This window comes from Condylura cristata, unplaced genomic scaffold (assembly GCF_000260355.1).
Source record: "Condylura cristata isolate star-nosed mole 26May11 unplaced genomic scaffold, ConCri1.0 scaffold00001, whole genome shotgun sequence".
In the NCBI taxonomy this organism is placed as follows: Eukaryota; Metazoa; Chordata; class Mammalia; order Eulipotyphla; family Talpidae; genus Condylura; species Condylura cristata.
This window is the reverse complement of record NW_004567102.1, coordinates 66,432,534-66,445,327: the sequence shown is the minus strand read 5'-3', so window position 1 is coordinate 66,445,327 and position 12,794 is coordinate 66,432,534. Positions and strand designations below refer to the sequence as shown.

Here is a 12,794-nt window from a genome sequence, read left to right as displayed (position 1 = left end):
AGCTCTTACAGGAATCAGCCTCCTTGTCCAAGTATGGCAGGGTCCAGATATAGGGTCAAGCTCTAACTCAAAGAATTGGGGGAAAGGAAGGGCATGGAAAAGAATAAACCATAAATAACATCTCAATCTCTGAAATGAAGTAGATCAAAGAAGTCCCAGGCATTCTACTTGATAGGGGGAGGTACAGCTAGGTGGCAGAATAGTAGTCCAGACAAAATAGGCTCATGTTATAGAAAGCAGGCAAATGCCTTAAGTCAATGAACAGAATTCATGGAGAATGTACAAATGCGTGGAGCTGAGTACAGAGGAGAGAAGGTGAGAGGGTTGCCAGGGGCAGATTATATAGGGTCCTGCTAGAAAGCCATTTCATATCCTGAGAAGACAAGTATTGTGACTGTCATTTTGAGAATGGATTACATGGAAACAAAGGTGGGAGATGGAAGATGGTGAGGTGAGTATTTCCAAATCCCATGAGCCATGATGATGGACTGAAACAGTGGCAGTAGTAAGAAAAGTAAAGACTGTCGATATATTTTAAAGACCAAGTCAATAGCCTCTGTTGAAATATGAGATATTGATTGTAAAGTGCGTGGAATATGGAGTGTGAAAAAAGAAGAGACAATGATGACACTGAGACTTTGGGGCTGACAATGGGAATGCTGGAGTTGGTTCAACTGAGGAGGGGGAAACTACAGATAGACCAGGTTTAAAGGGAATGATTGTGAATTCAGTGTTTGATATCATAAATTTCTTTTCTCTATGAGTGATTCAAGTGGAAAAAGACAAGAGTCTGGAGGAAGGAGAGAGTTTGGGAGTCATAAGATGCCATTAACATTAGATGGCTTTAAAAGCCATTAAACCACCAAGTTAGTGAGGGTAGATATGTATAAAAAGAGAAAAAGGGCTTGAACCCAAAGAACACTCCAATATTCAGTGGTAGTTGAAGGAAAAAAAACTAGTCATGAATACTAAGAGAGTGCTATGAAACAGGAAGAAGAACAGGGAGGATGTGATATTCTTGAGACTATGCTGAAGGGGAGAAAGACAGACAAGTAAAGCTGGAAAATTAAGTATGATGATAAATTAGGAAAAAATGGTGTCTAAACACTCCTTTCTTCCAACATTTCCCAAGCCACTCAGCAGATGGTCAAGAAAACCTCTTTTGGTGTATTTCCTTTATGCTGAAGAAGTCTCACCACTACCATAAGCCCCAGTTACTTGCCCTGAGTTTTAAGGCCGCTGCTATCTGAGCTTCATGTTCCTTTGCAATGTGTCTTCTGTTCCTCTACAATGCAAACTTAATACCGCAGGCAGGCCACATGTCTTGAAATAAGTTTTATTTCTCTGACTCTAATATCATACATTAGATTGACATTTCCCCTCTAAATTATTGTCCTTGAAATATTTTCTTAATTCATACAAATCCTCCCAAGTCTCCTGGAAGTTGTGTGATCTGAGGACATCACCTTCTTTTTGCAATTCCTTCAAGGTATTAGGGGTAATGTAGTTCTCACAGTTGGTTCCAAATGCCAGAAACAGAAAACACACTAGTGTGGAAAAAGTATTTAAGTCTTTAAAATCCATTTACTTGGGGGCCCTCCCTGGTGGTGCAGCAAGTTAAAGCACTAAGAAGCTAAAGCCACTTCTGCATGAGTTCGATTCCCGCCTGCCCCGGAGGAGATCCAATTGGCGTGGCAGACCTCTTCTGACCCGCCCACTGCTCCCCTCAGCAGTCTACTGTGTTGATCTGCCTGTTCTGCCTCTCTGTCTCTGGTGAATCCTCTCACCCTCCGCATCTCTGGCCTGTACCCCAGCTCTGTATAAATAAATAAATAAATCTTTAAAAAAAATCCATTTACTTGGTTTATGAAATGAATAACATCATGATTTTTCTTAATTAACTGGAAAAGAAAATATTTGCATGTTGAAATTTTATTTCCCCACTCTTGGTATCTGCAGTTGGCTCATATGTATGAAACTTCCCTAACAGCAATATTCTCTTTAAGGTTTATGTGGAGAACGAAGGTAATTTTGCATGCTCAGACAATTTTGGAATTTCCAGGATACTAGAGTATAAGGAAACAGTGAAATACCAATCATAAAAGCTAGATAAATGAACTGTAAGCTTTATTCTCAACAAAAATTGCAGATGATCCTTTTGACCTAAAAATTTATGAAATTACAATATTATGTATACTGGTATAATTACAGTTGATGAGATGGAATTATCTGCCTTATTTTAAATAAATCTTGGCAACTATGTGGGACACAAAAGCAATACAAAGTCAATGTTCCAAAAAGCAAAGAGCCAACCCTGTTAAGTACTGAATTTCTTTTCATTTCAGAAATAGTGTTTCTACTTTCTACTTTGAAAAGAGCTGCAAAATCCCTGAAATTACTTTCTTTGTTCATTATATGACCAAATGACCAAGAGTACAAATGGATTAATTACTCTTCTAAATTTCTGATTTTTTTTACATATAACAATAAGACTTAACATTTCACAACCAGCCATGTATGTTCTCCCTTTCTTATTATAGTCTTTTGCAAGCTGATCCATAGTGTGGGACAATGAAATAGAGCCTATATTTGTCATCACCAGCTGAAAAGTAAATTAATTCTACCAGTATATATTGGAAGGTTAATATATGTATCAGCATTTTGCAAGATTCTGAATCTTGATGAGTGAAGTCTTTATTAGAAAAATGGAAATACTGTGGTGGGAGTATACAAAGAATATGCTGAAATCAATTCCAGGATTTTCTGGGCAATATTGCATACAATCATTTGGAGACATAACTGGATTGATAATAACCTCTATTGTGACCAATGACCAAACTCTTGTTTGAAAATTACAGCAAGAGTGGGAGAATGAAAATAACACATGAATTACATGTTTAGAAATAAATAACCCACATGAAGCCTTCTCTGATATTCTCCCCAGTCTTCCTTTTTAAGCCCAAGGGAATGTTTTTGTTATCATTTGCAAGGTTAATACTCAGTTTTACCTCTCCATAAACCTAACAACCTTAGATTTTAACCACTAAATTGGATTAACAACAGTAAATAATTCAATATATATAAATAAATAAAAGAAATATCTGAATGATCCACAGATTAGATGCTTAAAGATTTAAATATTTAAGAGGTTAGATCTTTTTATATAATTTTATAAACATAATAACTTTGTATCAGAATTTCTTAATGTATATCAGTGCCAAAATTCTAAAATAAGAAAATAAAGGCTTCTGTTACACTTCCTTTTTAAGTTAGGAAATACCTTGCTAGCTAATATAAAATGCCAAAAATATAATTCACTTAGATTACTTCACAAGAGAGCTTTGTCTTGTCTTTTAAATGATAATAAACATGATACACAATAAAAGATTTTTAATTACAATGTACAATAAATAAAATCCAAATTCTATATGTTCTTCATATTCTTATTGGTATTCATTTTACATAATACCATTAGTACTAGAAAGAGTAATAGACTATAATAACAAACTGATAAAGAACAAGAGCTTTGAAAGATTCTTTTTTAACTCTTCAACTAACTGGCCAGAAAGTTAAATTGACTTTTTAGGTAATTAACACTGTAGATGATAATATAAGGTAACACTTTTGAAATTTGGAAATGCTTTAGGGGAAAATATATACCTAATGAACACAGAAAATATCTGAGTACAGAAAAATAATTTCATTTTTTAAAATAATAATCTGAACAGCTTTGAGCTATTGATGACTCATTAGTTGACAACATCAAATTAATAAGTTATTTGCTAACCCTTAGGGTGACTGACTCAAATGAGCTGTATAATAAACACTGTTAGTGTCTACTAAAATGTATTTTAAAAGTGAATAAGTTATTTCTTCACTGCCTCAGTGATTAAAAATTATGAGTTTGGTTTTATAAAAATAATTAAACAGAATGTCTTTTGCTATGCATGGATTTTCATAAGCAGGAAAAACATATGGCATTCTCTCCTCCCTATCCCCCAAATCCCACACCTCTTCCTCTTCCTTCCCTCCTCCTTATCTTCCTACCTCCTTTCCAGTACTTCAAATTTACTGAATATGGATGCAAATGACTCATTTTAGTTTGTAGATCTTGTAAAAATATGACATAATGGCTCACAAGGGCATCAGGACATGATTTTTATTGCAGTTACAGAGTTAGTGTGTTAAAATACAGGAAATAAATGTATAAAATAAATATTAAAAACTCCAAACTCTGCCTCTCCACTACCAGTTCCTAAATATCACTCCCCTCCCACCTCCACACACTCAAGATGTGATGATAATTTCAACACTGTCTTCTGTCTGAAAGTTTAGATACTTCTGCCTTTACCATTCCAAATAAACTCCAAATCTCTTCATTAGATTTTTGAGGCATGTTTGTAAATATCCTTTAAAAAAACAATTAAACCTGGCTTGATTCTAATGGATGTAGATATTGAGAACCAACAATCTTGGTTTCCAGTACCAATTCTTCCACTAACTGCATACTCTACAAGGTGTCAACTTGAATATCCTTCCAGTTTTTGTTCCTATCAGCAAGTATAATCTTTTGTACTACATATGGCCACCTTCTTTAGATTAAAAACAATTGCACCGCAACAAGATCTCTGAATTTAGTTTGTATAATATACACACTTTTGGAGACACAATCCATTTGGTGATGAGAAAGCAGTAGAGAAGTATTTGGAATATAAAATTATTAAATTACAAATTAATTGGGGAGGAACAAAAATAAAAGTAATTTATTCAACATTTCTGTAATAAGACAAGTACCTAAACAAGAAGTAGTGAAAAGAAGCTATAAGAAGGGAATACATGGAGTTTAAGATTATGATTAAAACCAGTCTGATATAGTGAAAGTAAAAATTTCCTCTTTGTAGAGATTTCCTGTGTCCTGTTTTCTTACACTGTTAGAAAAAGAAGAAACAAAAATGTAAGCTTATTAAATGTGCTTCAAGAATAGGAATTGACTTATCAATTTAAAGAGGTTGAATGACCTAATTCTTAATCAGGCCTAATCTTTAAATTACTGACTTTAGGTGACATCAACTGTGAGTAAAAGTCACTTTCATTGAAGTGGGTCTTTTTTGCTTTGGCCTTTATCCTGGATGAAATGGTGGATAGAAATAAAATCAGTTACTTCCATTTGAATTCTTATCACAAAGGACTGAAATCATCCAATATCGAGGTTATATACGTATTGTTGATATAAAGTCGAAAGCAGGATTACATGTAGGTTGGGGTAGGGTAACAGAGCCATTCACTGGAAATGACAGGATAAGCCATATTGGGCTTCCCTTACAGCTCCTGTTTAGAGGACAAGAGAACAAGATCTTTGAAAACCAGAGTACATCATGGAGCAGGCAACATCTTAATATGTAAGTATTAAAACATAGACAAAGTTTTGGTAAACTGTTGACTTTTTTTTTAATTTATATCTTCCAGTTATTCATGGTGTGTTTCTTAAGGGCTTAGAGGGCTAGATTTAACTACTTAAACAAGTAACTAAAATTTTATCTTTATCTGGTAAATTATTAAATGTTAATATGAGAGTATTTTTTTTAAAGATTATTTATTCATATAAGAACTGGGGTACAAGCCGCAGGTACAGGATTCATTAGAGACAGAGTTAGGAGCAGAACAGTCAGTTTGACTGAAATACACTGCTGAGGGTAGCAGCGGGTGAGACCGGAAAGGTCTTCTGTTCCATGTGCCCTCCAAGGCAGGGATCGAACTCGTCTGCAGTGGCTGTAGGTAGCTTCTTAGTGCTGACTTAATCCCTCATGCCACCAAGGAGGCCCCTGATAGTAAATTCTGATACAAGGTTGTGCTAAGCTATTTTACTGATATTATCGCTGTTTCCTCTAAAATTTGAGTCTGAAAGCTTTGAGAATTTATGGATGCTTTTAGGCCAAGTATGGGGTTTTATATTTTTGGTTATCTGTCAAAATCAGTATTTCCTGCTTTAAAGACGCTCTGCTTCTTTTTTTGTACTTATTTTTATCAGTGCTAAAGTAAATCTAATTTTGTTTTTGCTTTTTCTTAAATTAAAAAAATATATACTATTTTTATTGCAATAACATTGGTTTCCAACACTGTATATGATTTAGCAGTAAAGTTTCACACATGTTCAGAAGTATGTTACCACACCACATCCAGCAAAAAGACACCCAGCATCTTCCATCAAAGTATACTGATCTCACCCCCATTTGTTTTCATCACCAGCCTTCCCCCTCTGATAACATCAGTTTAAGGTAAATTTGGGTCACCTGCCACCCCCTGGCATGGATGCCTTTCACCTTGCTCGGAGTCCCTTTCTACTGGCTCACAATTCTGAACAAGTTCTCTAGTTTGGGAGACTGTATCAGTTCCCCATGACTGCTCCAATATATTGCAAAAGTTTAGTGGAGTAAACAAATTTCAGGGATTAAAACAACACAAAAGTATTCTCCTAAATTTCTAGAGGCCAGAAGTTTAAAAGTAGTTTCACAGGACTGAGTCAAGTTATCCATCACGATGGTTTCTATAGCAGCTTTGAGGGGGGAATATGCTTCCTTCTTTTTTTTCAGTTTTAAGTTTCAGACATTACTCTACTTGGTCCCTGGCTCTTCCCCCTATCATCAAAGCCAGGACTTAGTCTTACATTGTCTCTTTGCTTTGATCACATCATTTTCTCTGGTACAGTTTAGCTTTCTTCTGCCTACTTTTTATAAGTACCCATGTGATTACTTTGAGTCAACCTAAATAATCTAGGATCATTTCCCCCAACTCAAGATCCTTAACTTAGAAGTTGATGTTGCTCTATCAGGTAACATTCACATTCGAGCACTGGGACATAGACATTTTTAGGATGTCTTTCTTTACCCTACCACAAGGGGCATATTGGAGGGGGTGCAACAGAGACAGGGTAAAAGTTGGAGCACTCTTTGGTAACACTTTCAGATAGCAAAAGAAAATATTTTTTGACAGTGATGTGCATGCACCTATCCTAGACCATATATGGGCATCTACCCAAGGGAGTGGTATATACTGTCAGCCTTGCCTCAGCAGTTCTCAACATCTCTGATGAGTGAGAACCCACCCCCAAGCTGACATCACCAGAAAATGACAGCACCAGTAATTGCACCTGGGTGCATCTGCATTCTTGAGTCACCAGTGATTCACCCTCTCAGAAGACATGTCCTGTGAGGACACAGAAACCATGAAGACAGACCCAACAGAAACCAAACACCTTGATCTTGCATGTCTCTCTTCCTTATCTGTGAGAGAAAATATTTGTTTCAACTACCCAGTTTGTGAAATTTTGTCAAGGCAGCTTGAACAAACTAATACATCCCAGATGAGCCACAGTCGTTAAATCTCTTTGACCTGTAGGAAGCCTAGTCCACCATTCAGATTCCTGGGTTTCTAAATGGTGAAGAAATGGAATGTGCAAATAATTTTCACTATTTATAAAAGCCTAAGGAAAATGTGAAAATACAAAATAAAATTCTATGTTTCGTTGCATTTGGATGGAACTATAGCATTTCAATTAGGTGATGTCACTATCTCACATTCCTCTTAAGCTTTTATTAGGAACATGTTTAATTAAGATTAGAAATATTTATTATTTAATAAAACTTATTTCTTTGGCAAATAAAAACTTGGGACTTTTTGGTGGAGAGAAATTTCAGTAGGTATCATCTGTTTGAGCCTCCAAAACATTCATTTGAAAACACCAATACCTATGCTGTTAAATCCTCTTTATACTGGTCAAATTCTGTCAGTGTGAATGAGGCAAAATATATGGCTGCAGTCATTTGTTACATCAAGGGTTTGGAGAACATTAGTTTTCAAATCGGGGAGTATCAGTGACATTTGCCAGATGCTCCTGGATCTGGTTCCTTTCCTGAAATCAGTGAAATTTGAAGTAAATGATACAAAATATATTAGTCTTGGTTACTGGGAAAACTGAACCAATAAATTAGGTGGATGGAGAGCGAGAGTGAAAGAGAGAGAGAGAGAGAGAGATGGATAAGTAGATAGGACAGGGGGGTTATTAATAATGAGGGCTTAGCTCATAAGATTATGGAGGGCAAGAAGTCTCACGAACTGCCATGTGCAAGCTAGAGAGGCCCAGGTAGCCTGCTGGTCCAGTTCCAGTCCAATCTGGAAGGCCTAAGAATCAGGGAAACCAATGTTTTAAGTCTTGGTCTGAGTCCAAAGATCTGAGAACCAAGAATCCAATGTCAGAGTGCAGGAGAAAATAGATGTCCCCGATTACTAGAGGCACCTCCAGTGCCTTTTGTTCTAATCAAACCCTCAACATATTGGATGATGTCCACCTGCATCAGTGAGGACAATCTTTACTCAGGTTACTGATTCAGTTGCTAATCTCTTTTGGAGACACACTTAAAAATGCACCCAGAAATGAAAGCATCCCTTAGCTCAGTCAAGTTGACACACAGAATTAGCTATCATGCTAGATAACAAGATATGAAACTCATAAGAGGGTGGACCTAGTTCTCTAACCTAATAGAAGCAAAATAAAGAAGATACAGCACTCACTACTAGAATTTTCAGTAGAATGTATCTGAAATTTTGAAAAACAGTATTTTAAGCAGAAGTCTACATTTTATTCAAAAACAATGACAAATGCATGAACACAAACTTCTATTAAGAACAGTTTACTAAATTCTTTATAGTAAAATGTCGAGCCCACTCTATTATAATACACAGGTTTGATGTTCTAATAAGTAACATGTGCTTCATTTCAGGGAAGGTGATGATGATGATGATGCTATAAGGTAGAATTGTGAGGCCCTACAAATGCAAAATATTTTCCTTCTCTTTTTCCACAACTACTGCAATACTGATGTTCAGGAATGCTTAGGTGTTGGGCAAAACCTGAAAAATTTCCTGAGTATCCCATTAATTAATTCTTAAATTTATTACCTTAAAGGAAAACATGAGACTTTTCTGATGTAAAATTTCATTTTAATATTTATTATTTTCAATAACTGAGAATCACAATCCTAAAAATTGATTACACCATATGAAAGTCTTTGGAGTTATCATAAGGCTTTCCAACACAGAAATAAATTTCAAGGCAATTTATAAGGACTAAATTTTCTTGAATCAGCAAGTCAACGGTATGTAAAGATTAAAAAAAAAAATAAAGTCAACTGATTATTTTCCAAATAATATGATCTTAAAAAGTATTGGGGGAAAATAAAGATGTTGGAATGAGGGGATATTGGATGAGAACAGAGATGAACAGGAAAGGGTACAGAAACTAGTTAGCATTAGCTAGCATATAATGTTTTCTTTATCCACAAGTCTGTAAGTTCCTCATGTATACAATTATTTCAAGACAGCGTTTGCAAGTGTTTTTAGCCACTTGCAAAAAAATTTCAATTCTGAATATCTAAAGCTAAAGCAAATAGCATTTTGATATTTATCACTAGGAATATCTGATATTCTCATTCATAACGCTTGAATATGTGGTTTCTCGGTAAAAAAAAAAATGTCATAGAAATAGAATGATGAAAAAATGCTACCTACCTAGAGCTCAACATAGGAAGCACAACCAACTCAATCCAATTCATATTTAAACAGCCCTCACAGAACTAAACTAATTTAACCAGTTCACATTGTTTAGCTTACACAAAAGCTAGGTCTTTTTCCCTTTTAAATAATGGAACCAATCCTTTATAAAAGCAATTATTCAGGAGATGATATCTAAGATTTGCACTTACACACACTGATAAATATGTGGTGAGTCTTGGATCTGAATTTGGTAGTTCTAATCTGCCTTTTCCAAATTGCACATTTCATTTCGTGAACCTGACCATCAATGAAAGAAAGGAGCTTTAATTCAAATGGAAGTAATTTGTATTCATGTTAATAAATGAGATCATACGTTCAAACTAACAGGGTAAAAAATTACATATGGTAATATAGAGAACTGCAATCATAAGGAACCCAAACATTCAACCATCTCTATTACAGAATTAAGCAGCCAGTTCTAATACACTACAAACCATTTGATAAAAAAGGTTGCCGACCAATGCCTTAACAAAGAAACAATGATGAAAAGAGCTTTAAAATGTGTAGTCTTGTAAAATAACTTTTTTTTTTTTAACATTAAAACCTTGTCTCAGAAGTTCCCCGCTTTAGGTTGTTACTCAAAAATTCATCATGTTCAAAACTCAAGTTATTGTGAGACCTCGAAATCATGAGAAGCTTTTCCTTGTTGGTGAAGTCTTTTTTCATTGCAGCTTGGGGCACAAGCAACCTCTCCATCGGGTCCTCTTTGTTCTCCAGTTTCATGTATCCTTTGCTGTTGCTTCTATCCAACCGAGGCCAACTTGGATGCTTCCGCTGTTCTGCCTGAACAGTTAGGGTAGAGGGACCCCGCTCTAAGTCTAAAGATTTTGAATGTGAAGAGAGAAAATGCAAGGATGTGTTGGACCCAAACTGTCTTCTAGCAGCTCCAGGAGACAAGAGCTGACCAGTCCCAGGCCCAAGGGCCACTGACGACTTGTACTGATCAGACAGTGACTCCCCAATGGAATTATTCCGTGGGAGGACTGTGCTGACTGGATGGAAGGATTCAGTGGTGTTGTGCAAAGGGACCACAAGAGAATCCATTGACAAATTCCTTGACCGACTTTTGAGGTTATCGGCATCCTCAGTGATGTTATCTATACTGGGCTCATCAATGACACAGTTATTGAGCTTGATCACAGGCAATGTAAAAGCACTGATGGATGACGACACAATTGACTTGGTTTCACATTTCTTAGGGCCGCTGGTCTTATCATCAGTTGTCTTGGAAGGAGGTGGATAGAGGCCAAAGACAGAGACAGAGCTGTCAGAGAGCAAAGGGGGCATAAGATGGCCCAAGCTCTTATTTTCATTTAAAACAAGCTCATCTTCCTCAACAGAGCTGTCCATCCGAAAACTGCTCCTGAATCCCGAGAGGGAGGCAATGGTGTTTGCTGCCAGTTTTGAGGCACAGGAGCTCCCATTCTGTTTTATTTCTGCTTCTCCCATCAAACCTGTGTAGATGCCATTCATATGCTTTTGCTCCGTGACTCTTAGTGTATGGATGTCAATGACCGTTGAATAGATATCCCTCATGTGTATGATTTTGGTTTCCCTGTCACGGTTCTCATGGAGGATGGCATTTGCACAAATGAAAATGAAAATGCCAATCCCCATTGTGAAAGGGCCAAGCATTTTCATTTTGTCAGAATGTAAATGTTGCTCAAAGAAGCGAACCACCACACCACCTTGGTTCCGAATTACCTGGGTTTCGTTCGTTGACAATGTCGTTTCAGCATTAATAAAATGTTCTTTTTGGGGCCAGTAGCCAAGGACTGCCATTGCGATTCCTACAATGGAGATAAGCACTCCTAAAATGAGGAAAAAACCCGATGGAGAATAAAGCCTAATTTTGCCTCGAACAACCACCACATCTGCCCTAGGTCTTCTCCTGGCTGGTTTCTTCTCCTGGGCAGCAGGCGATGGGCTGAGGTTGACATGATGTTGTGACCTGGCAGAGTCCTGCCTTTTCAAGGCAGCCAGGCCAGTTATCACTCCACCAGTGGCTATCATAGCTCTGTCTTTTTTCCTGAAAAGAAGGGAAAAACATGATGACCCAAATGATCTTGTGGTCTATTCATTATCTCAACAGTTGTTTAGATATTTGTTGTTGTTTCAGGCAAAAGGATATCTTATTAATAGAAATAATTTGGATACAGTTTTGTTTATTGACTAAAGTAAAATTCTGGAGATTTCCTTTTTCCATTTTTAGTGTTTCTGTTATTGATTAAATGTGAACTCAAGATCTATTTTATTTAAATAATTTTATCACTTAAATAAAACAGTCCTCTTGTCACATGACTTCTTCCTCCATCCTCCCTTTTTCTCTCTCACCTACATTATATTAAAGAAATAGAAAAATATAGCACACTTAATGCCCCAATCAAAAAACTCTAGACTCATAAGTCAGAACCTATTTCAGCAATTCATAATCTTAAGACACTATTCTAAGAGTCATCATTAACTCTTAACTCTATTAACTACTATATTTCATTTTCTCCTTTCAGTTCTTACCTTCTTTTCTTCTGTTTCCATGGACATTACCAACTCCACCTTCCTTGAAGCTCTCTCTTTTCTAGTCTTTTGTGATATTAAGTCTTCCTGCCTCTTCCATGACCTTGTTATTTTAATTCTAGCTCATATTCACTTATCTAAAAGTGGACCACTTACCCTAGTGCCCTGTTCTTGGCCACCTTCTCTTCTGTAATGTCCCCAGGCATTCATATTCACTCCTCCACCTTCCACTACTTCCTTTATGCTAATGAGTCCCAAGTCCATATTTCAAGTCATAGCCTGAGTTTCAAGCTCACATTTCCAGCTTTGCCCTGGGAGCCATCTGTACATTCATGTACTGCTAGCAAGGTTGAGCTCACCCTCCCCCACACACCAGCTGTACTACTTGACAGTATTGACTTTTCTAATGGTATCAATTCTCAGATTTGACTTTCCAGAATTAGTTTTAATGCCTCTCTTTTTTCCACCTCTAATCTTCTGGTTAGGTTCTAAATCTCAGGAGTTTTCATTACACAAAGTTGATCCTTCCAGTCCAATCCTTCTCCTCACCTTGTCTTACTCTTATTAAGAAACCTTACTAGAAAAAGGAACTCTCCTGCACTGCTGGTGGGAATGCAAACTAGTACAACCACTATGGAAAACTGTTTGGAGGTTCCTCAAACTGCTAAACA

At 36.6% G+C, this 12,794-nt stretch overlaps 1 protein-coding gene across 1 annotated transcript in view; it reads right to left on the bottom strand.

The window, feature by feature from the left end:
* Positions 1 to 9,033: 9,033 nt before the first annotated feature.
* The window catches only part of TMEM200A (transmembrane protein 200A), a 6,110-nt gene continuing 2,349 nt past the window's right edge, over positions 9,034 to 12,794 (bottom strand). The window contains exon 2 of the mRNA XM_004673846.2: positions 9,034 to 11,638. Within this exon, the coding sequence (XP_004673903.2) occupies positions 10,147 to 11,638 (1,492 nt within the window). The 3' untranslated portion in view covers positions 9,034 to 10,146. The remainder of the gene's footprint in view (positions 11,639 to 12,794) is intronic.